At 41.8% G+C, this 24,883-nt stretch overlaps 1 protein-coding gene across 1 annotated transcript in view; it reads right to left on the bottom strand.

Moving 5' to 3' along the window:
- Nucleotides 1–556: 556 nt before the first annotated feature.
- LOC132096830 (probable G-protein coupled receptor 158) overlaps nucleotides 557–24,883 on the bottom strand; it is a 58,699-nt gene continuing 34,372 nt past the window's right edge. Inside the window, exons 8-12 of the mRNA XM_059502468.1 lie at nucleotides 19,469–19,607; nucleotides 4,047–4,152; nucleotides 3,788–3,934; nucleotides 793–2,847; nucleotides 557–732 (exon numbers count right to left, since the gene is read on the bottom strand). Of these exons, the coding sequence (XP_059358451.1) occupies nucleotides 1,105–2,847; nucleotides 3,788–3,934; nucleotides 4,047–4,152; nucleotides 19,469–19,607 (2,135 nt within the window). The 3' untranslated portion in view covers nucleotides 557–732; nucleotides 793–1,104. The remainder of the gene's footprint in view (nucleotides 733–792; nucleotides 2,848–3,787; nucleotides 3,935–4,046; nucleotides 4,153–19,468; nucleotides 19,608–24,883) is intronic.

Below are 24,883 nucleotides of genomic sequence, written 5' to 3'. Positions count from 1 at the left end.
AAGTCACCAACATGTATAATATACAGCAGAGACTGGAGATAGTTGTCACATGGAAACATTACAACAGCTATATTTTAAACGTTACACAAATGTTTATTTTCTGTACGTAAAAAAAAGACGTTTTAAATACCTATAGTTCAAATCGTTAAAAAAAAACTTTTTCGTGGGCAATAACAGTGGACATTTTTCTTTCTTTTTTTTTTTTTTTTTTTTACAAGTAAACTTAAATAAATCTTAAAGGTATATATATATTGACCTTCAAAATTACTAATAATACGCCTGCCCAGAGAATTACTCACTGGAGTTAGGGTTAGGATTGTGTGGTTTATTCCATTAAAAATAACCAAATATTGCAGCTTAAAAATTAATTGCATAAAAACTGTGCAGTTTCCTAGACACAGGATGTGTCTCATCTTACCCCACTCTCTCTAACTGTGCCTTGTGAAGGTCTTCAAACACCCAAAACAAAGTCTCTTATTTATTGATTTGAAAAACTGCAGTATTCATTTTCAAAAAGGTTTGTGAGAAAAAAATAATGAACTAATTATTCAAAGAGAAAATGAGAGGGGTTTGAATACTTTTGCAAGGCAATATATTTTTATTTCAGTTGGAAGCCATATCCATTTTATTTCAACTGGAAGCTGGTTTTTGTGAATGAAACTTTTACATTTTACATTAACAAGAATTGAAAACTTATGAAATAGTGCTTTACTTGGTATATATGGAAACTTACTGAAAACTTAAAGCAAATAAGTGTGAAAATAAGACTAAAGGCCCATTCACACCAAGGACGACAACTATAAATAAAAAGTTTTAATAATTGTTCTAAATATAGGAAAATTGCAAAGTGCACACCACAGCAATATCACTTTTAGAATGATGTTATTTTTAGCTGATGAATGAAAAAAAACATTGACAGCCAAAAAGAATTCACCCAACTTCAAAGAGCATTTAAAGTGGCAGACGATATAACTGCAGTGCACATTATTGTCTGTTGTTGGTGTGGAAACCAGATATCATTACAGTTAGCTTTCTTGGTGTGAACAGGCTTTAACTTTTATCTTAGAAACACTACTGGAGTGCTCTAATTTTGTGATTGCTGTGTCATGCACTTTTCCCTGACAACTTCTCATCAAAGTCCCATGGACAAACTTCAGCCATGTTGAGGTAAGTGGAGGGTGTTCGAGTTGTGTGGTTCTCAGTCGTTGGAGGCTGTTTATCTTTTGAGGTAACACTTGGCAATACCTCTGTTTTCCAGGGGCAAACGTCAGCACGCTTACTGATGCCGGAGTCTCTAGTAGAGCTCCTCCTCCTTCCAGATGCCACTGTGGCAACTTGATCTACCTCTGATGACTGGCTTGTGCGACGCTTCTCTGAGGGTTTGCTTGAGGAGCTTCTCCGCTCCTTACTCTTGGATGTTTGTTTGTCATCTTCTTTATCCTTAGCTTTGTCTTTGGACAAGCAGGATCCTTTTCTTTTTGAACAAGAATCTCTTCTCTTTGAATTTGAATGATGTGTGGGGATGCAAGTGTTTTCCTGTTTGGGTGACAGAGGGTGATCGTAATCCCATGGGCAGATATCCACCATGAGAGCTGGAGGCTGCAAAAGGCTTCCTGTGGACTTGGAGATATCTGAGAGGATGATCTTGGGCTTTCCATCCGTGGGAGTGACACTTTTCTTGCAGCTTGTTCTCTCGGGGGACAGTCCTACAGGCTCCATTTGTTGCAACGTTAGATTTTCGAAGTTCCATGGACTTGCGTCTTTGTGGGCATTGAGGTTGAGAGGTGATTTGGGTTTCCTCCCTTCATCCCTGTCACCAGTCTTATCTCTGGAGCGGCGCCGGTTTGACGGAGATTGGCCTAACCCTTTTTGTTTGTGTTGAGACTTGTGTCCACTTTTTGCACTACTCCCATGGATCATATTGGTTTCGGTGGGGGCAATGGAAACGTGCTTCTGGGACTTTCCCTCCATTGGAGTGGGTAACTCCTCCGCTTCCCAAGGGCACACCTCAGAGAGGTCGTAGAGGTCCTTGCTCTTCCCTGGTTCTGAACAAATGGAGGGCTGACTGCCACTCACTTGCTGCTTCATGATGCCTATCTTACTAGGTGTTTTGGTGTACTCAACTGACTGGCTGATGATCATTTTTGGTAAACACTCAGGGGATTCACTGACTTCTGAAAGCGCAGCACTGTCCTTTGCTTTGAGACCCTTTTTACTGGCATCTTCCACACTGTGGGTCTTCCCCGCAATCCCCAGTGTCCTTTCTCTGGCACTAGCAATGACAGACAGTGACTTCTGTAACATTGAAGTCCTAAGATGTACAGGCTTTTTTTCTGCGGCTAGGTTATGTGCACTGGCAGACTTGCACACTAAGGGCACTGACTCTGTAGATTCAGTTAACTCAACCTTTGGCACCTCAGGGTTCTTCTTGTTGGACCTCCGCCCCATCAAGGTGTCAAGCAGAGAAGTCTCAGTAGTAGAGTTCTCCATTTTATCGTCATGCACTCCATTAGTTTCCCCACCTTGGTCATGCGTATGGTCATAGCTATGAGATCTCTTCAATGAGAACATCTTGCTTTTTAACGATTCCTCCCTTGACTTCCCAGAGTGAGACGGTTCAAATGGGTTTCTTCTCAGGGTTCCTCTGTTACTCCCATGGTCACTTGCATCTCGATCTTCCCGGCTGTATTGTCGAGTCACTGTCTCAGGTATTTCTGTGATGCGGCGCATTAGTGTCCGTCCAAGTCCTCTCTTGGAACTGCGTTTTTTCTGTAAGTGAGGGTTATTGGCCAGCATCTTCTTTCTTTTATAGATCTCCAGTTGGGAATAGAGTTTCTTGAGCTCCTCCTGATGAAGGCAAAGAACACATAAAACTGACACACAAAACATAGTTAAAGTTTTCATTCTTGTAGTAGAACAAATCTCACACATACAGTATCTAGTCTAAACTGACCAAAGTGTGAATTAAGTGAAAAAGAACCCAATTTTCTTGCAATAGCACTTACGTCAAGTGTTTTGTAAGTAGATTATGAAAAGTAAAGTGAATATAGTAAAGAAGAAAGACAGGATTGGAAAGGTCCAAAAGCTGGGATTTGAACTCCAGTTGCCAGAAGCACAACTGCACTAAGTGTCAGGGTACTGGCCAAGAGGCTATTGTTTTGTTTTGTTTTTTTACATTAAAGTGAACTCAGATCATATTTTGCTTGTGATCTGGTCTCTATCAGAAATTTAGATGTCTGAGAAACAACACACAATGGAAAGTTCTTGATTACTGGATACATATATAAAAGAGAGATGGCACTCATAAAGAACAAGTATTTTAAAGAAAGCAGTTCAATATTAATAATCCCATTACCATGGGAACACAATAATATACTCATGCTGTCACCTCAATAAGACTGGAATCAAAATTAACACTGCCTCTGTCATGCTCATCATCATTATTTACAGGTAACCAATGATGGCTAAAATTATTTGTAATATTCAGATCTTATGATAGGAATTTCCTGCTAAGAAGTATAGTTTTCTAAAGTTCAAGGTAAGTTGTATCTTCAAAATTCTTTCAAACTGCTATTCCTGTAAATCCCTAAAATGCACCTAGTCTGAAACACTATAAGAGTACTTAAAAAAAACAGAGATATCACTAACAATACTGTTTACTGAAATTTAAACAGAAATCCGCTAGACACTAGACAATTTTAAACAATGGGGTTCAAACACTACAAATGTTTGTAAGATTTTAAGGATATTGTTTGAGTATCTAAAAGAGCCAGTGAAGATGTCTTACCCTAATGTCCTCAGGATCCAGACTGTGCTCACTCCAGGCAGATGTTATGCTGCTGTTCAGGCAGGAGCCTGAGTGACCCATATCCAACTCATCTTCAAAAGCCTCTGTGGCTATATCCTCCCGTGTATGAGTTCCAGTGAACAAGAACTGCAGTTAAGGACGAAACAATCTATGAACCTTTCTCAAAAACACAACTGTGTTAATCTCCATAAACTGTTTGCAGACATTCTATAGATTTAGTGACAAGGATAATAATCACCTTTGGAATGAGAAGCAATCCCAGAGTAACTGTCACTGTCAGGTGTGTGTGGACGAAAAATAACATTAGCATCCAATCTGGATGCAGCCCACTGCCGAGAGAGAACCTGTAGATCAGACCAAAACTTGTTAAAGGTGCCAAAAGTTAATTTTAGCCATTTTGCTAACTTTCATCACCACATGCAGGCTGATCCTCTGACTTTTTTTTGACAGAGCATCACAAATGGCAGATCAAAGCTACATAAAAGGGGGACCCATTTAGGATCAGGAGCAAATTTTACAACAAGAGAGAGCTTCAAAATCCAGAAAAGAGCTTTAAATAGCATAATGAGGGCAAATGTAATTGAAAGTCTGGTGTGCCATCTAAGGGCTTGCTCTGTTTATTTGAACAGTGTTTAGCAACAGGGTTAGGTATCCTGATGGTTTTGGAAGCAACGGAGGTCACTGTTCTTTTGTTTTGCAAAGAGTAATGAAATTCTGGCTCATTAATCACACCGCCTTTTAAGAGCTGCTTTGGCAAAGCATCAAAACAGGGCATCACCACTTTTCAGACAAACAGAGCTTATCTGCTAGAACCAGCAGGGGTTGCAGACATTGGCGAAGAAACGGAGTGTGGAGAAACAGATTCTGCTAATCTGCTAGGCATTGTGATACCTCCATCATAAATAACACCAGTGCATTTTTACTCCACAAGTTTTCTGGGGCAGAGGTTCTGACTCAGGACCCAGATTATAACTACTTTAAGTAGCAGCCCAATGAACTACCAAAACTGTTTATCATTCAAAAATAGTGCAGTTGCCTCAAAAAAATAAACTTAAATGTATTGACATTAATTGCATAGACCCAAAAAAATATGCAACATTTTTAACAGGCAGACTACTGACATTTTTGTAATGTGGCGGGAGGAGCAAACGACAGACAGTGGGGTGGCGTCAGGCCTCGTAGAGGCTTTTATTAATAGAAAATAACAAAACACAGGGAAATAAAGTGTCCAAAAGGGAAGATTATCTAAAATAAAAAAGGAATCTAGTGTCCTTGTGCTGCAGTGTTCGTGTAGCTGGGGCAGTGATCAGGAAGGAAGGGTCCAAGTAAGGGGCAAAGTCCGGAGGCCGCACAAGCTCCCCTCTTCGGTCCAGGGTGCGAGGGGCGACGACTTCTTCCAGCAGCTGCGTCCTTCTCTCTGACACGGCACTTGAAGGGACTAGACGATCTGGCATCCCGGCCCAACGGCCATGTAACAGATGAGGTTCTCGTCTGGACCGTGGGTCTGGCAGCTCACGTCTTAACAGCGGCAGTGATGGGGCTCCATTTGCGTCAGGTGTGCCCCATCACACGCCACCAGCCCTGGCTCTTCTCTGTCACGCACCCATTCCTGTCGGGAGCCTGGCGAAGGGCGGCGATTAAGGGACGGGGTGACGATGATAATTATGGGAGAGGCAGCCGACTCGTCACAGTAAATACACCTGCAGACCAATGCAGATTAGAGCTGTAATCGGGCCTTAAAAGTTAGGCCCGACAGGACCCGAGCTGACAGGTTTCGGCCCGAGCCCGACAAGTACATTTTGATTGACAGCTTTTTAAAAGCCTGAACACGTTTACAGCCCGACATTATTCAAATGTGCGCACACACACAGCTCTTTTGCCTTTTGTCAAGAATGAGTCATTTATACATGTTTTAACATAATTTATTTATAACTAACGTAGACTAGACCACTTGGACTTTGCTTTAGTTGCTGGTGCAACCAAAACGTAATCAACAGAGGCAAGCCTCCGTTACACCTACTCAGCATCCATTTTCGCATCTTTCTCGCGCTAATCGAAACACATCACATGACCACTCGTTTACCTCGCAAACCGGAGCGCAAGCCCGAGCCCGACCCGAGCCCGCGTAAGATGATATAAATCAAGGGCGTAGGAGCCATTATACGTGAGGGGGACACGTCCCCCCCACATTTCAAAATCTAAGTTTTGTCCCCCTCACTATTTCCCAATGTCAGATTTTGTTTTGCATTGCCTGCCTATCTCTGCCGATTTCAGAGTCTCCAAATTAATCCATTCTGAAACTTTTAAATGCATATTTAATTTTTTTCGTAAAAACGAAATTATAGGCTTAAGTGCAGGTTCCGAAAGTTGGTTGGTCGCTATGGTTACACACACACACACACACACACGCACCGTTGGCTGTGCGCTCAAAGTCTGTCAGTTGTGCAGTTACCCAAAATCTCCTGAATGAAGTTAAAAACCATCATGTCACTGGATGAAATAAAATCGACTATACAGGAGGCCGCCTTATAAACGAGTGTGTGGAGGATATTGTCATTTCGCCGTAAGGTTTTGATGGTGTCATTTATTTACAAGGAGGGCAACACTCCAGTCCAAAAAGTGGTGCTAATGCACATAAAACGGTTTATTTTATGTATGCTTCAATTCAAGTTTATTTTGTATAGCGCTTTTTACAATACAAATCGTTACAAAGCAACTTTACAGAAAATTATGTTTCTACAATATTTAGTAGTAGCTAGTAGTTTGTGCACGTTTGACAGGATTTTAGAAAAATAAAAATAATAATAATAATACAAGACGTAGTCAGCTAGATGATGAACTATCAATATTATTAATTAATAGTAATTATATGATGCAGTCACACATGTAGCAATAATTGTTAGTTCTGTTTGTTGATTCAAGGTTAGGATCATCTGGGGTCCTCTGAGGGTCAGCATCATCTCTTCTCAGGTGTTCTGGATCCAGACTGGAGCTTGTCCGTGGCAAAACATAGAAACAAAATATAGACATCATTAGCATAGCTGCTGATCCAACAAAGTAAAATTAGTTTAACCCAAGCTAAAGAATAAAAATGCAGATGCAACTACACTCACAATTTAAGAGATACATTATTCGAATGCTTGGCGAAAGAGATGCGTTTTTAATCTAGATTTAAACAGAGAGAGTGTGTCTGAACCCCGAACATTATCAGGAAGGCTATTCCAGAGTTTGGGAGCCAAATGTGAAAAAGCTCTACCTCCTTTAGTGGACTTTGCTATCCTAGGAACTACCAAAAGTCCAGTGTTTTGTGACCTTAGGGTGCGTGATGGGTTGTAGCGTGGTAGAAGGCTAGTTAGGTACGCAGGAGCTAAACCATTTAGGGCCTTATAGGTAAGTAATGATAATTTGTAACTGATACGGAACTTAATAGGTAGCCAGTGCAGAGACTGTAAAATTGGGGTAATATGATCATATTTTCTTGACCTGGTAAGGACTCTAGCTGCTGCATTTTGGACTACCTGTAGCTTGTTTATTGACGAAGCAGGACAACCACCTAGAAGTGCATTACAATAGTCCAGTCTAGAGGTCATGAAAGCATGAACTAGCTTTTCTGCATCAGAAACAGATAACATGTTTCGTAGCTTGGCAATGTTTCTAAGATGGAAGAATGCGGTTTTTGTAACATTGGAAATATGATTTTCAAAAGACAAATTGCTGTCCAATATAACACCCAGATTTCTGACTGTAGAGGAAGTAACAGTACATCCGTCTAGTTGCAGATTGTAATCTACAAGATTCTGTGTGGTGTTTTTTGGTCCAATAATTAATATCTCTGTCTTATCCGAATTTAATTGGAGAAAATTATTTGTCATCCAATCTTTTACATTTTTAACACACTCTGTTAGCTTAGATAATTGGGAAGTTTCATCTGGTCTTGTTGAGATATATAGCTGAGTATCATCAGCATAACAGTGGAAGCTAATTCCGTATTTTCTAATAATATTACCAAGGGGCAACATGTATATTGAAAATAGAAGGGGACCTAGGACGGATCCTTGTGGCACTCCATACTTTACTGATGACAAATGAGATGACACCCCATTTAAGTAAACAAAATGGTAGCGATCGGACAGGTAGGATCTAAACCATCTTAGAGCCTGCCCTTGAATACCTGTATAGTTTTGTAATCGATCTATGAGTATGTCATGATCTATGGTGTCGAACGCAGCACTAAGATCAAGTAAGACTAGAAATGAGATGCAGCCTTGATCTGACGCAAGAAGCAGGTCATTTGTAATTTTAACAAGTGCAGTTTCTGTGCTATGGTGGGGCCTAAAACCTGACTGAAATTCTTCATACAGATCATTTTTATGCAGGAAGGTGCTCAATTGAGCAGACACAACTTTTTCTAAAATTTTAGACATAAATGGAAGATTTGAAATAGGCCTATAATTTGCCAGTACACTAGGATCTAGTTTTGGTTTCTTAATAAGAGGCTTGATAACCGCCAGCTTGAATGGTTTTGGGACGTGACCTAAAGATAACAACGAGTTAATGATATTGAGAAGCGGTTCTTCGGCTACAGGTAACAGCTCTTTTAGTAATTTAGTGGGTACAGGATCTAATAAACATGTTGTTGGTTTAGATACAGTGATAAGTTTATTTAGCTCTTCCTGTCCTATATTTGTAAAGCACTGCAGTTTATCTTTGGGTGCGATGGATGAAACTGAAGTGTTAGACGCTGTAGAATCTACATTCGCTATTGTATTTCTAATGTTATCTATTTTATCAGTGAAGAAATTCATAAAGTCATTACTATTAAACATTGGTGGAATATTTGAATCAGGTGGCGTCTGGTAATTTGTTAATTTAGCCACTGTGCTAAATAAAAACCTTGGATTGTTTTGGTTATTTTCAATGAGTTTGTGGATATGCTCTGCCCTAGCAGTTTTTAGAGCCTGTCTATACCTGGACATACTGTTTTTCCATGCAATTTTAAAAACTTCCAAGTTAGTTTTTCTCCATTTGCGTTCAAGACTACGAGTTACTTTCTTGAGAGAGTGAGTATTACTGTTATACCATGGCACAGTACGTTTTTCTCTAACCTTTTTCAATTTGATGGGGGCAACAGCTTCTAATTTATTAGAGAAAATAGTGCCCATGTTGTCAGTAATTTCGTCTAATTCATGTGTATTTTTGGGTACAAATAGCAGTTGAGATAGATCAGGCAGGTTATTTGCGAATCTGTCTTTGGTGGCTGGAACAATAGTTCTGCCCAGACGGTAACGCTGAGACATATAGTTAATATCAGTTATACGCAGCATGCATGATACAAGGAAATGGTCTGTAATATCATCACTTTGGGGTACAATATCTATAGCAGTAAGATCGATTCCATGCGATATAATTAGATCTAGTGTATGATTAAAACGATGAGTGGGCCCGGTGACATTTTGCTTGACTCCAAAGGAGTTTATTAGGTCAGTAAACGCAAGTCCTAATGTATCATTTGCATTATCAACGTGAATATTAAAATCTCCCATGATTAGCGCTTTATCAACTGTAACTAGAAGGTCTGAGAGGAAATCTGCAAATTCTTTTAGGAATTCTGTATACGGCCCTGGTGGTCTATACACAGTAGCCAGAGCAAGAGATACATTAGATTTCTTTTGCATGTCTGACAGTGTAACATTTAGCAGAAGTATTTCAAAAGAGTTAAACCTGTATCCTGTTTTCTGGGTAACATTGAGAATATCACTATATATTGTTGCAACACCTCCGCCACGACCAGTCTGACGGGGCTCATGCTTATAACTGTAGTATGCTTGTATGCTTCGGCAGCCGGTGTTTATTTCTTGTATGTAAATGTAACCAACCGTAACATAGTAGGAAAGAAAAACGTGGAAGTAAAAATACTGAAGTAAATACTGATCAGTGATAACATATTTTTGGTGGTTTTGTGTGCATTTTGGCGGTTTTTGAACAGTTTTTGGGCTGGAATACATCAGCTGGATCTGCCAAACAGATTTGGACGGTTGATTTTAACGTTACAACGTTAAACAGCAATATTATTCACAGACGCACTTTGTATTTGAGGTAGGAGTAGGCTAATTCAGCCGATGAAATGGCAGATTGCTGGTTTTCAGTTTGATCATTATTTTTATTGTATTTTTAAAAACTCAAATTTAGCCCTTCTTAGAAGAAATTTTTTTAATTTTATGTTGTGTAAAATAGGCAAATGATAGCTAATTAGCTAATGTGGATTCAATGTGCCATTAATACGTGTCCATAAACTATGTAGAAGTAACATTAGTAAAATGTTCACACAGATAAGTATCCTACAATACTTTAAGAGGAAGAGGACAGAGGAGAACGAGCTTGTAAGTTGTATGGATAGCTACATACAGTATATTCTAAAATTCACATAGTAAAAGTACTTTAGATCAGTAAAATTAGGCCAACGGCATGTCATCAGAGTTTGCATTGAAACCAGTTCTGTGTCCTCAAACATGTTACTTTCCTAGACAGGAGATGAAGAGACCACAGAACAGGGAGAGTTAGGTCCAAGTGAGAAACACGTAATGGGAATATGACAGAATGCTAATTTTTGTAGAATAAAAGAATACATGGGAACTTTGTCCAACTAATTTAACTAGTTGTTGTTATGATTACCGTATTTTCCGGACTATAAGTCGCACTTTTTTTCATAGTTTGGCTGGCCCTGCTACTTATAGTCAGGTGCGACTTATTTATCAAAATTAATTTGACATGAACCAAGAGAAATGAATCATGAGAAAACATTACCATCTGCAGCCGCGAGAGGGTGCTCTATGCAGCTCTATGCAGCTCAGTGCTCCATTAGTCTACACTGAAAACATAGAGTGCCCTCTCGCGGCTGTAGACGGTAATGTTTTCTTTTGGTTCTAAATAAATGCGACTTATTGTCCAGTGCGACTTATATGTTTTTTTCCTTGTCATGACATATTTTTGGACTGATGTGACTTATATTTAGGTGCGATTTATAGTCCGAAGAATACGGTATATATACTTAAATGTAAAAATAGTTTATCGCTGAAGCTTTATAATGAAAAGCTACATAGGGCCCATTGAAATCCTTTTTTTTTAAATTCCAATTTTGTCAGATTCTGTGATATTCTACATTTAACAGCTGATTCCATTTTTAATATTTCCACCTTTACTGCATTGCGTTTACTGTAGTGGTCCACCGATATTGGCTTTTTGATGGCCGATGCCGAAATCATAGAGAGCAGAGTGGCTGATATAAAGCCAGTATATATATATATATATATATATATATATATATATATATATATATATATATATATATATATATATATATACATATATATACATATATATATAAACATATATATTTATAAACATATATATAAACATACACATAAACATACACATATATATATATATATATAAATATATATATATATATATATATATATATATATATATAAACATACATATATATAAACATACACACACATATATATATATATATATATATATATATATACTTTATATTTATTTTCATCAATATTTAATAAATTAGAAAACAAATGTTCATTAGAAATCATTAGAATCCCCCGAACCCCCCTGGCATTTACTGCCCCCCCCAGGTTCAAAATCACTCCTACGCCCCTGATATTAATTAAGCCCGAAACCGACCGAACCCGTCGGGTCCCATCGGGTTCGGGCAAAGATCTTCAGCTCTAATGCAGATGTTTTGTTCTACAGATTACTGCATAAAACAACAAACATTGAGCAACATTCACAAATACAATTTATCATGAATAATACCCATTTGATACCATATTTCTTTATTTCACAAAAAGTTTAGACTTATACTGCCTTCAAGTGCACCTCAGAGTACATGCCACATAACAACTACATCAGAATTATAACAATTATTATTCTGTCACATATCTATGCATATCAAAACTTTATGTTACATAAAGCAAACCCTGAAAATGTATTAACTCGAAAAATTATAATAATTCACTACAAATTGCTTTCTGCTCACTGATAGATTACAGACACATTATATGATATTACTTTCCACGATTTTTTAAATCAACTCCCCCCTTTCCAGTGTCACAGCTGATGTGTCATCTTATTCATAATCATTACTTTGCTCAGACATTCATGTGTTCGGATTTCGTAATTATGATATTTCCAACTTCGGTTGAAGGGCACAATAAGGAAAATTCAAAATCACACTGGTAATAACGAATTTATGGTGTTGTCCATGTTCACTCAACCGATACATACATTCATTCTGACATGACATGACGCAGACATGTGACCTATTTTTGGGTCATGACCTACAAGTTGAGAACCAAAGCTCAAGAGAGCTCATGGCTATTTGTAACACATTCTGAAATGCAGTATTTCCGAAACTTCCATTTGATAGATCTACGACTTGTATTTATTATTTATAGGAGAAATAAATGAAAAGAATTCTGTGGTCAAAGAGAATAAAATGAAGGAGCACCAGAACATTATGAAAGATGGCAGACTGAGGGTGAGACAGGAACAGGGTGAATTGGTTTATTTTAGGCTTGGGCTGTCTGCAGCAGGCATATTTCATGAACCTTATCTCAAGTGGCTGATCAGTGCTGTCTTTATGATGCATGTCATTTAGCTGAGGCCACCTCGCTTCACCTTTTTTACAAGTCTAGTGCAAAGTTCTGCTGATGTGATTTACTTTCTAATTGGGGCTCAGACAACTTTCAGTCATTATAGGGGGCTTGGTTACACGATTTATGTTAAAAGGGTCATCGAATGCAACAAACTCTTTTACAAGTTGTTATTAATATTGAAAAGAAAGGGATTAAAGACTTTACAAGCAAGGTGAGGGAACAGCTGTGAAAGCTTTGGAGGGCTGAACACCTTAGACAGCAGAGGAGGATGAAAGAAAAGAGGTGAGCACAGTTCCTAAAAGACCTGTATGGTTTCAAAAAGACTCTTCTCAGCCAACCCAAGTCTGTTATAATAACCAGCGCAAAAGAGGAAGTAGAGGAGTTCCTAAAAGAAGCTCATGAAGACCCCATCAGGGGCCAAGGTCTTGGAGCCAATCAGAATATTCATAGACCAGAAAAACCAGCAGTCATGCTGAACGTGAAGGAGCCAACTTGGCAGGAAATCCAAGACATCATCAAAAGAGCCAAAGCTTCAGGTGCCCCAGGCCCAAGTGGTATATCATATAAGGTATACAATAAAAGACCATCATTTCTGTGACGGTTGTGGAAGCTTTTGAGGATGATCTGGGCCAAAGGGTCAATTCCAGCAAGCTGGAAACTTGCAGAGGGATGTTTTATCCCATAAGAAGAGGGTTCCCCCACAATGATTCAGTTTAGGTCAGTCTCCTTCCTGAGCATAGAACGCAAAGTTTTCCTTTCATTGCTTGCAATGAAGGTTGACCACCTATATGATGCAGAACAATTACACCAATACTTCCATTCAGAAAGGCAATGTGCCAGGCTTTTCAGGCTGTCTGGAACACACATCAATGACCAGCCAGTTGATCCGAGAGACCAAACAGAAGAGAGGCAGTTTAACAGTGGTCTGGTTGGATCTAGTGAATTCTTATAGATCTATTCCACATGACCTCATTCAGCTCGGACTTGACCATTACCATATTCCAGCTGCTATTCAAGAACTGATCATCAGCTGTCTAGGGGGGATTAAACTGAGGTTTACATCAGCCCAGTGGACAACCAACTGGAAGAAACTCCAGAAGGGAATCCCAATGGGATGTCCCATCTCCCCTACCCTCTTTATCATGGGTATGAACCTTCTAATAACAGCAGCAGAAGGCATAAACCGTGGCCTAGTTCTGTAGTCTGGAGTTATTCAGCCAGTGCTGTGGAGTTTTATGGATGATCTAAAAAAAAACAACTGTGGCACATGTTTAAGCGAGATGGGTACTGGAAATCCTGGACAATGTAGACATTTTGGCAAGGTTGTTGTGATGAGAGGGGCGGGGCCGAGAGCCATGGGAACAGAACGAGGCCGGTGGAGTTAATGAGAATGCGAGACTCACCTGTCTCGAGTCCCACGGAGTGAACCGGAAGCGTTTGGTGATAGCGTGCGCTAGTGTCAGAATAAGAGTCACCATTGGTGTTTGTGAAGATTACTTTTTATTTTATTAAAAACTTGTCAGCAGTCCATCCGACCCCTTGTCCTCTTCTTTTCCTCCTACGAACTTACTACACTGGTGCCGAAACCCGGGAAAGGAAGAAGGAGTGCCGTCGCCATGCAGAGCCTGTCTTCCACGCCATTTGTGGACGTCATCTCATCCCTCGCGGCCCTGCACCAAGAGCAACATCAGGCCCTGCTGGACTTGAGATCTGATCAGGAGCGGCGGTTCCACGCCATCCTACAAGCCCAGCAGGAGGACCGCGAGAGGTTCCGGAGCTGGATCAACCGGGGAGTTCATGCCGAGGCCACGGGACCGCCCGCGGTTCCTGTTCATCTACCCCTCCACAAAATGGGACCGCAGGACGACCCGGAAGTGTTCCTAGAACTTTTTGAGAAGTAAGCGGAAGCATGCGGCTGGCCCCGAGACCAATGGCCAGTACGGCTGATCCCCCTGCTCTCGGGCGAGGCCCAGGTGGCCGCACAACAGCTACCGGTGGCGAACCTCCTGGTCTTCAATGACCTGAATAGGGCCATCATTCAGTGGGTCGACCGGACCCAGAGCAGCATGACCAGCGGTTCCGTTCACTGGACCTGGGGGAATTCGGTCAGCCCTTCGCGATGGCCCAGCAGCTCCGGGACTCCTGCCGTAAGTGGCTACTGGCCGAGGGAAGTGACGTGGAACACCTCATCAACCTCGTGTTGCTGGAGCAGTTCATTGCTCGGCTTCCTTAGAAAACAGCCGAGTGGGTCCAGTGCCACCGTCCCACATCACTGGACTCGGCCTTCCATCTAGCGGTGGACCACATGGTGGCGTGCCCAGGGGTCGGCGAACCCACAACCTCAGTCTCTCTCTTCCCCTCTCTCCCCCTCCTTCTCTCTCTCGACCTGTCCCTCTCCCTAGGTCCCGTCCACCCGGTCCTCCTCGTGTTCAACAAGGGGATGACGTGAGTCCAAGGGCCCCGCCCAGGCTTCCAGTGGGGACAGTTCTTTGGTTTCTCTACGCTCTCCACGCCAATTCTCCAATCCTTTCCCTGCCATTGGGGCGGCGGGGAGGTCTGGGCTGGCCTGTTGGTGTTGCGGGGACCCGGAGCATTTTGTGGACAGATGTCCAGTGATGGAGGTGGGGATGATGATCCGGGTCCCGGATGTCCCACAGGCCAACCCCGGTCAGGCAGGAGAGTACCAAATACCTGTGAGTATCAAGGAGGGTACATATCCGGCCTTGGCGGATTCAGGATGTAACCAAACCTCAATCCATCAAAGCCTGATTCAACCGGGGGCATTGGATACAAGCCGTGTGGTTAAGGTGTGGTGCGTACACAGGGATGTGGTGGAGTATCCGCTGGTCCCGATTATTATTCATTTCCGAGGTCAAAAGCATAGTGTGGAGGTGGCGGTTAGTCCCCACCTCCGGAATCCGATAATTTTGGGAACGAATTGGCCCGCGTTTACTGTTTTATTGGGGTCGTTATGTGCGGATGCCTCTTGGGGAAATAAGGCACGGAAGGGGGCCACGTGGGTGCAGGTGGGAGAAACTGAGCCAGGACCGCTGGGTTCTGCTTCAGGGGAACCGAGCAAAATCGGGAGACTTATTCTCTCGGAGCGTGATGACTTTCCTCTGGAGCATTCTCAGGACGAGACATTAAAACATGCTTTTCAACAGGTCCGCTCCATCGATGGCCAGCCTCTCCAACCTGCCCATCTGCTCACCTATCCGTATTTTGCCATTTTAAGAGATCGGTTGTATCGAGTGACCCAAGACCCTCGGACAAAAGTAAATACAACCCAGTTGTTGATTCCGAAGAGCCGCAGGGAAATGCTTTTCCATGCGGCTCACTCTAATCCTATGGCGGTCCATTTGGGACAGGCAGCAACACTGAATCGCCTCATGACCCGTTTCTTTTGGCCCGGGCATTCACGACAACATGTTGTTCGCCGACCCCTGGTCCCACAGGCCAACCCCGGTCAGGCAGGAGAGTACCAAATACCTGTGAGTATCAAGGAGGGTACATATCCGGCCTTGGCGGATTCAGGATGTAACCAAACCTCAATCCATCAAAGCCTGATTCAACCGGAGGCATTGGATACAAGCCGTGTGGTTAAGGTGCGGTGCGTACACAGGGATGTGGTGGAGTATCCGCTGGTCCCGATTATTATTCATTTCCGAGGTCAAAAGCATAGTGTGGAGGTGGCGGTTAGTCCCCACCTCCGGAATCCGATAATTTTGGGAACGAATTGGCCCGCGTTTACTGTTTTATTGGGGTCGTTATGTGCGGATGCCTCTTGGGGAAATAAGGCATGGAAGGGGGCCACGTGGGTGCAGGTGGGAGAAACTGAGCCAGGACCGCTGGGTTCTGCTTCAGGGGAACCGAGCAAAATCGGGAGACTTATTCTCTCGGAGCGTGATGACTTTCCTCTGGAGCATTCTCAGGACGAGACATTAAAACATGCTTTTCAACAGGTCCGCTCCATCGATGGCCAGCCTCTCCAACCTGCCCATCTGCTCACCTATCCGTATTTTGCCATTTTAAGAGATCGGTTGTATCGAGTGACCCAAGACCCTCGGACAAAAGTAAATACAACCCAGTTGTTGATTCCGAAGAGCCGCAGGGAAATGCTTTTCCATGCGGCTCACTCTAATCCTATGGCGGTCCATTTGGGACAGGCAGCAACACTGAATCGCCTCATGACCCGTTTCTTTTGGCCCGGGCATTCACGACAACGTGTGCAGGTGGTGCGTGGCTTGTCCGGAATGTCAGTTGGTGAATCCACCGGCCGCCCCAAAAGCGCCTTTGCGCCCCCTTCCCTTAATGAAGGTCCCCTTCGAGAGAAATGGTATGGACCTCATCGGGCCATTAGAGCGATCTGCACGGGGACATCACTTTGCATTAGTCATAGTTGACTATGCAACACGATATCCTGAAGCAGTGGCCCTCCGCAACATTTCTGCTAAGAGTGTTGCGGACGCCCTGTTTCATCTAATCTCCTGGGTGGGGGTTCCGAAAGAGATCCTCACCGATCAAGTCACGGCGTTTATGTCACGTACGCTACGCTACGCTTAAATCCATGATCCGGAAGTTCGTTCAAGAAGAAGCCAAGAATTGGGATAAGTGGCTAGAGCCCTTGTTATTCGCTGTGCGAGAGGTCCCACAAGCCTCCACAGGGTTTTCCCCCTTTGAGCTTCTCTACGGACACCAGCCTCGAGGGGTGTTGGATGTACTGAGAGAAACTTGGGAGGAGGGGTCATCTCAGGGCAAAAACGAAATTCAGTATGTGCTGGACTTGAGAACAAAACTCCACACTCTGGGGCGGCTATCAATGGAGAATTTGTTACCCAGGACCGCCAGAGCCAGCTGTATAACAGGGGAACTAGATTGCGCAAATTTGCACCGGGAGAGAAAGTACTCACTGATCAAACGAAATTACAGGCAGAATTTGCCGACGTCTTCTCGCCCCTACTGGGCCGTACAAACCTGATTCAGCACCATATCGAGACGGAGCCAGGCATGGCCGTATCGCTTACCTGAGCACAAGAAAAACGTAGTTCAGGCTGAATTAGGCGCAATGCTCGACATGGGGGTAATAGAAGAATCAAATAGTAACTGGGCGAGCCCGATAGTTTTAGTTCCGAAAACGGACGGCTCAGTCCAGTTCTGTGTGGATTACCGCAAGGTGAATGCTGTGTCGAAATTTGACGCATATCCAATGCGTTGGGTTGACGAGTTGCTTGATCGGCTAGGCTCAGCTCGTTTTTATTCGACATTGGAGTTAACAAAGGGTTATTGGCAGATCCCCTTGTCTCCATTATCCAAAGAAAAGACAGCTTTCACGACGCCGTTTGGATTACACCAATTTGTTACCCTTCCATTTGTGTTGTTCGGGGAACCGGCCACCTTTCAGCGCCTCATGGATAAGATTCTGCGGCCCCATGCTGCATATGCGGCTGCCTACCTGGATGATATCATTATATTTAGTAATGATTGGCAGCGGAATATGCAGCATCTGAGGGCTGTCCTGAGATCGCTGAGGGGGGCTGGACTCACAGCCAACCCAAAGAAGTGTGCGATTGGGCGTGTGGAAGTAAGGTATCTGGGCTTCCACTTGGAGCATGGACAGGTGCGTCCCCAAATTGACAAGACAGCCGCTATTGCGACCTGCCCTTGTCCCAAGACCAAAAAGGAGGTAAGGCAGTTCTTGGGGCTGGCGGGATATTATAGACGGTTTATTTCTAATTAGTCGGACCTCACCTAAAAAGGAGGTGCCAGATATGGTCCAGTGGATGGAGCCATGTCAGCAGCCCTTTACCCAGGTAAAGGCTGCCCTGTGTGGCAGGCCGTTGTTACACTCTCCTGATTTTTCTCTCCCTTTTCTGTTGCAGACGGACGTGTGGGACAGGGGGCTGGGTGCAGTCCTGTCGCAGGAGATAAGGGGGAGGAACGGCCGGTGCTGTACATTAGCCGGAAGCTCTCGAAGAGAGAGGCTAAGTACAGCACCATAGAAAAAGAGTGCCTTGCCATCAGATGGGCCGTCCTCACCCTCCGCTATTATCTCCTGGGACGGGAATTCACACTGCAGTGGCTCCACCGCATGAAGGATACCAACGCGCAGATCACTCATTGGTATCTGGCTCTAGAGCCTTTTAAGTTAAAGGTGATCCACAAGCCGGGTGTTCAGATGGCTGTGGCCAACTTCTTCTGCAGAAATGGGGATGGAGTTTGGCGGTGGGAGTATGTGGCAGGGGGGGCATGGTTTAGCGAAGTCTGCAGTGGGAGAGAGAATCAGGAGACGAACGGTTTGTGAAGATTACTTTTTATTTTATTAAAATCTATCTATCTATATTATATCGGCTTTGTATCGGCTATCAGTATAATCAGTAACGCAATGGTGCTGGGTTGGTATTGCAGACATGAAAGTGATCACGAATGTCTCACAACAGTTTTGCATGCCGATATACTTTACTCATCTGTGTTTGCAGTGCTCATGAAAGGAATATAAGTGGAAAATACAAGAAGCAGAAGCAGAGATGAGAGAGAAATTTGAAGCTGACTGCAATAAGGAGTGTGTACACAACACAATTTTTTAACTAAAAACAAAAGACTTTTTATGCAATTTGGCCATTCATTTACATGAGAATGGCATTTCTAAAAACAGGTTTCAAACTGCAAATTTTTTAAAAACAATATTGTTATCATCTCCGTGTAATCTACAAATAGTAAAAAAAAAACAGTGACATTGTGTACATGCATATTATGTGTTAAGTCTATAGATATCTGCACAGGCATATAGTATTTCTTTACAAAATGGCATCACCATCTACTGGCCTGTCATGAATAATACAGTGTTTTGATCTGTTTTTGCAGATCCGTGTGAACAGGGACCGTTTTGACAGTATTGTTGTTGTCTGTACACAAAACTTTTCAAAAATGCAAAGGAAAAACTATTTAGTATGTTTTTAGTACATTGTTGTAAATGCACATTGCTCACCTAATGATGTGAAATATTGCAGAGATGAGGAGTTCATTATAAATGGCGATGGCCAAGTAGCGAGGCTCGTGGAAAGCGGAGGGAACGGTCCTCACGGCATAGCACAAATAGACACCCCACAGCAGGAACAGGAACTCCGCTGGAACAGGAACACAAGGAGACACAGCACAGTGCCGTCACTAATTATTTAGTGTGTCAAGTCTGGGAATGCAAGCTAAAAGGATGTGATTTCACACAGTCTGAAAGGCTGTTCTGCCTCCCTCTCTTCTTTGCCACATCACTCAAAGTAACACCAAGTAGACAGTGCATGAACATCTTGGCGACATTTGAAACAATGTTACAAATCTGAATGGAATTTGCTTAATCTCTAAACTCCATGATCAGACCATACATATAATGATAATAATAATAATAATAATAATAAACTTTATTTTTCTATAGCACAAAAAGTTGATTTATTTCACTAATTCCATTCAAAAAGTGAAACATGTGTATTATATTCATTCATTACATACAGACTGATATATTTCAAATGTTTATTTCTTTTAATTTTGATTACAACTGACAACTAAGGAAAATCCCAAATTCAGTATCTCAGAAAATTTGAATATTGTAAAAAGGTTCAATATTGAAGACACCTTGTGCCACACTCTAATCAGCTAATTAACTCTAAACACCTGCATAGGCCTTTAAATGGTCTCTCAGTCTAGTTCTATAGGCTACACAACCATGGGGAAGACTGCTGTCTTGACAGTTGTCCAAAAGACGACCATTGACACCTTGCACAAGGAGGGCAAGATGCAAATAAGGCTGGCTGTTCACAGAGCTCTGTGTCCAAGCACATTAATAGAGAGGCAAAGGGAAGGAAAAGATGTGGTAGAAAAAGTGAACAAGCAATAGGGATAACCACACCCTGGAGAGGATTGTGAAACAAAACCCATTCAAAAATGTGGGGGAGATTCACAAAGAGTGGACTGCAGCTGGAGACAGTGCTTCAAGAACCACTACACACAGACGTATGCAAGACATGGGTTTCAGCTGTCACATTCCTTGTGTCAAGCCACTCTTGAACAACAGACAGCGTCTGAAGCGTCTAAAGACAAAAAGGACTGGACTGTTGCTAAGTGGTCCAATGTTATGTACTCTGATGAAAGTAAATTTTGCATTTCCTTTGGAAATCAGGGTCCCAGAGTCTGGGGGAAGAGAGGAGAGGCACACAATCCACGTTGCTTCAGGTCCCGTTTAAAGTTTCCACAGTCAGTGATGGTTTTTGGGTACCATGTCATCTGCTGGTGTTGGTCCACTGTGTTTTCTGAGGTCCAAGGTCAATGCAGCCATGTACCAGGAAGTTTAAGAGCACTTCATGCTTCCTGCTGCAGACCAACTTTATGGAGATGCAGATTTCATTTACCAACAGGACTTGGCACCTGCACACAGTGCCAAAGCTTCCATTACCTGGTTTAAGGACCATGGTATCCTTGTTCTTAATTGGCCAGCAAACTCGCCTGACCTTAATGTATTGTGAAGAGGAAGATGCGATATGCCAAACCCAAGAATGCAGAAGAGCTGAAGGCCACTATCAGAGCAACCTGGGCTCTCATAACACCTGAGCAGTGCCACAGACTGATCGACTCCATGCCACGCCGCATTGCTGCAGTAATTCAGGCAAAAGGAGCCCCAACTAAGTATTGAGTGCTGTACACGCTCATATTTTTCATGTTCATACTTTTCAGTTGGTCAATATTTCTAAAAATCCTTTCTTTGTATTGGTCTTAAGTAATATTAACATTTTCTGAGATACTGAATTTGGGATTTACCTTAGTTGTCAGCTATAATCATCAAAATTAAAAGAAATAAACATTTGAAATATAGTAGTCTGTGTGTAATGAATGAATATAATATATGATATATGAATAGGAATTGAGAACTGTTTCTCATTTAGAATCAGTTTTTTTTTTTATTAAACCAAATGATTTTTAGGATTTTTCTGCATTCTTTAACCACATGGACTGAAGACCATATAAATACTATGACATGTTTGCTGCATAGCTACTCAGTGTACCGTTCCACAGCAAAATCATTAGTTTTAGCTGATTTGTGGATTTTGCCGTTTGATGTGAATATAATGAGAGAGAATGACTATAAATAGACAACACAACCCAATGGTTGCATGCCAACATGAAATGGTTCATCTTAATAAATCGAGCAAAAAGATTCACAAAGAGGCTGCATCTGAATTATCATACTTCCCTATACTATATAGGAGGTGAAAAAACTGTATGTGAAAGAGTAGTACATCCAGATTCACAGTATTCATATAACAGCAGGCGATAAGTTTCCAGATGACTGACTACCTCCAGGGAGTTTCTGAAGTGTGCATGTGATGGACACTTTACTGTCCCATGAGGCCATGGGAGAAGATCTGTAAATGGCAGTGAAGAAAAGCAAATGACGCTGGTAGGACAGACGACAAATAGTACATTCGAATTAAAGCATGTTTTGTTTTTTGTTTTGTTTTTTGCCATTATAAAGTAAGTACTTATTCAAAAAAGTAGATAAAAGTAGATAAACCTCTGTATGCTGATTTCCACACTCTGCTTGCCTCTTTTGATCTCAACCGAGTAACAACTACTGCTACTCACAAATCAGGCAACCAACTGGACCTCATTTATACACGACACTGCTCTACTGATCATGTTCTGGTTACTCCACTGCACACGTCGGATCACTTCCTCCTCACTCTTAACCTCAACATGGTCCCTGACACTTCACTTACCCCTCCACATGTCATCTTTCGACGTAACCTACGCACACTTTCACACTCCCAGCTTTCTGCAATGGTTTCAACTTCACTTCCTTCCCCTAAACTGTTTGCATCTTTGGATGCTAACAGTGCTACTGATACTTTCTGCTCCACTCTTACATCTTGTTAAGACACTGTTTGCCCCTTATCTTCCAGGCCAGCCCGTAACACCCCTTCTGCTCCTTGGTTATCTGATGTTCTACGCGAACACCGTTCTAAGCTTAGAGCTGCTGAAAGGGTGTGGTGCAAATCCAGAAATACTACTGACCTTAATATGTATCAGTCACTCCTATCTTCTTTCTCTGCTAATGTCTCCACTGCTAAAATGACATACTACCATAACAAAATTAACAATTCGTCTAACTCTCACATGCTTTTTAAAACATTTTCCTCACTTCTTTATCCTCCTCCTCCCCCTCCTGCTTCATCTCTAATAGCTGATGACTTTGCAACGTTTTTCATTAATAAAATTAAACACATTAGTGCACAATTTTCCACACCACAATCAGTCAAACTCATATCACCAGCAAACTTACACTCATTTACATCCTTCTCTTCACACTCTTGAGGCAGAAGTCTCAAAACTCATCCTTTCTAATCACCCTACAACTTGCCCGCTTGATCCTATTCTCATATCAAGCTCATATCACCAGCAAACTTACACTCATTTATATCCTTCTCTTCACTCTCTTGAGGCAGAAGTCTCAAAACTCATCCTTTCTAATCACCCTACAACTTGCCCGCTTGATCCTATTCCATCTCATCTCCTTCAAGCCATTTCTCCTGCAGTTGTACCTGCACTCACTCACATCATCAACACATCCCTCCACACTGGTGTTTTTCCCTCATTATTTAGACAGGCACGTATAACTCCACTACTTAAAAAACCCAACCTCAATCCTTCTCTTTTAGAGAACTACAGACCAGTTTCCCCTCTTCCTTTCATTGCAAAGACACTTGAACGAGCTGTGTTCAACCAAGTCTCTACATTTCTCACACACAACAACCTACTTGACATCATGGCATCATTAGGTTCTGTTATTCAGAATCATGGCTTTGCATACCACTGCTATGCTGATGACACTCAATTCTACCTCTCATTCCATCCTGATGATCCGACGGTAGTTATTCGCATCTCAGCTTGTCTAACAGACATTTCTTGCTGGATGATGGACCATCACCTTCAACTCAACCTTGCCAAGACAGAACTGCTTGTGATTCCAGCAAACCCATCGTTTCATCACAATTTCACCATCAAGTTAGGCACATCAACCATAACTCCTTCAAAAACAGCTAGAAGCCTTGGAGTTATGATTGATGATCAGCTGACTTTCTCAGACCACATTGCTAAAACTGTCCGATCCTGCAGATTTGCTTTATTCAACATCAAGAAGATTAAGCCCTTTCTTTCGGAAAATGCTGCACAACTCCTTGTTCAAGCTCTTGTTCTGTCCAGGCTGGACTATTGCAATGCCCTCTTGGCAGGTCTTCCAGCCAATTCTATCAAACCTTTACAATTAATTCAGAACGCTGCAGCAAGATTAATATTTAATGAGCCAAAGAGGGTACATGTCACACCTCTGTTTATCAATTTGCACTGGCTTCCAATAGCAGAGAGAGCAAGGGCCCTATCATGGTCAAGGCAAAGAAACTTAGTAAGGACATCGTTGATATGGTCCATCTCACATCAGTGGTTCAACCATAATTTTACTAGGCTACAAGAATACTTTTTGTGTGCAAAGAAAAAAAAACCTTTATTCAACAATTTCTTCTCCTCCACCATTATCAATGAATGCATATTGCTTTCCTCTGCTTGTAAACAAGGTGAAGTGCATGTGTGTTTATATGTCAGCTCATATCTTAATTTGTGTTCTGAAGATAGACAAAGGTATCACAGGTTTTGAAAAACATGAGAGTGAGTAATTAATGACAAAATTTTGGGGTGAACTAACCATTTAAATTACGTTAAACCAAATTAAAAAATCAGGTTGAATTTCATATTATTTCATTTAATTTAGTTTAATGAGTTAAAGTAATAAACATAAGTTGCCATGACTTACTGATTAAATATTTTTATTTACATTTATTCATTTAACAGACGCTTTTATCCAAAGCGACTTACGAATGAGGACAATGGAAGCAATCAAAAACAACAAAAAGAGCAATGATATATAAGTGCTATAACAAGTCTCAGTTAGGTTAACACAGTACATGTAGCAAGGGCTTTTAAACAATATAATAAATAAAAAGAAAACAGATAGAATAGAAAAAGAATAGAGCAAGCTAGTGATAGAGGTCTTATATATATATATATATATATATACGTATATACATACACACAATTGCATAATAAATGAAAATAAAATAGAATACAAAAAGATTATAAAGGTAGTTAGATTTGTTGTAAGAATAGAATTAGAATACTAAGTGCTAAAGTTAGAGTGTCAAATAAAGATGGAGGAGATGGTTTTTAAGCCGTTTCTTGAAGATGGCTAAGGACTCAGCTGCTCCGATTTAGTTGGGGAGGTCATTCCACCAGGAGGGAAAGTTTAATTTAAAAGTCCGTAAAAGTGACTTTGTGCTTCTTTAGGATGGCACAATCAAGCGACGTT

This window comes from Carassius carassius, chromosome 20 (assembly GCF_963082965.1).
Source record: "Carassius carassius chromosome 20, fCarCar2.1, whole genome shotgun sequence".
In the NCBI taxonomy this organism is placed as follows: domain Eukaryota; kingdom Metazoa; phylum Chordata; class Actinopteri; order Cypriniformes; family Cyprinidae; genus Carassius; species Carassius carassius.
This window is presented reverse-complemented; position numbering and strand designations above follow the sequence as displayed.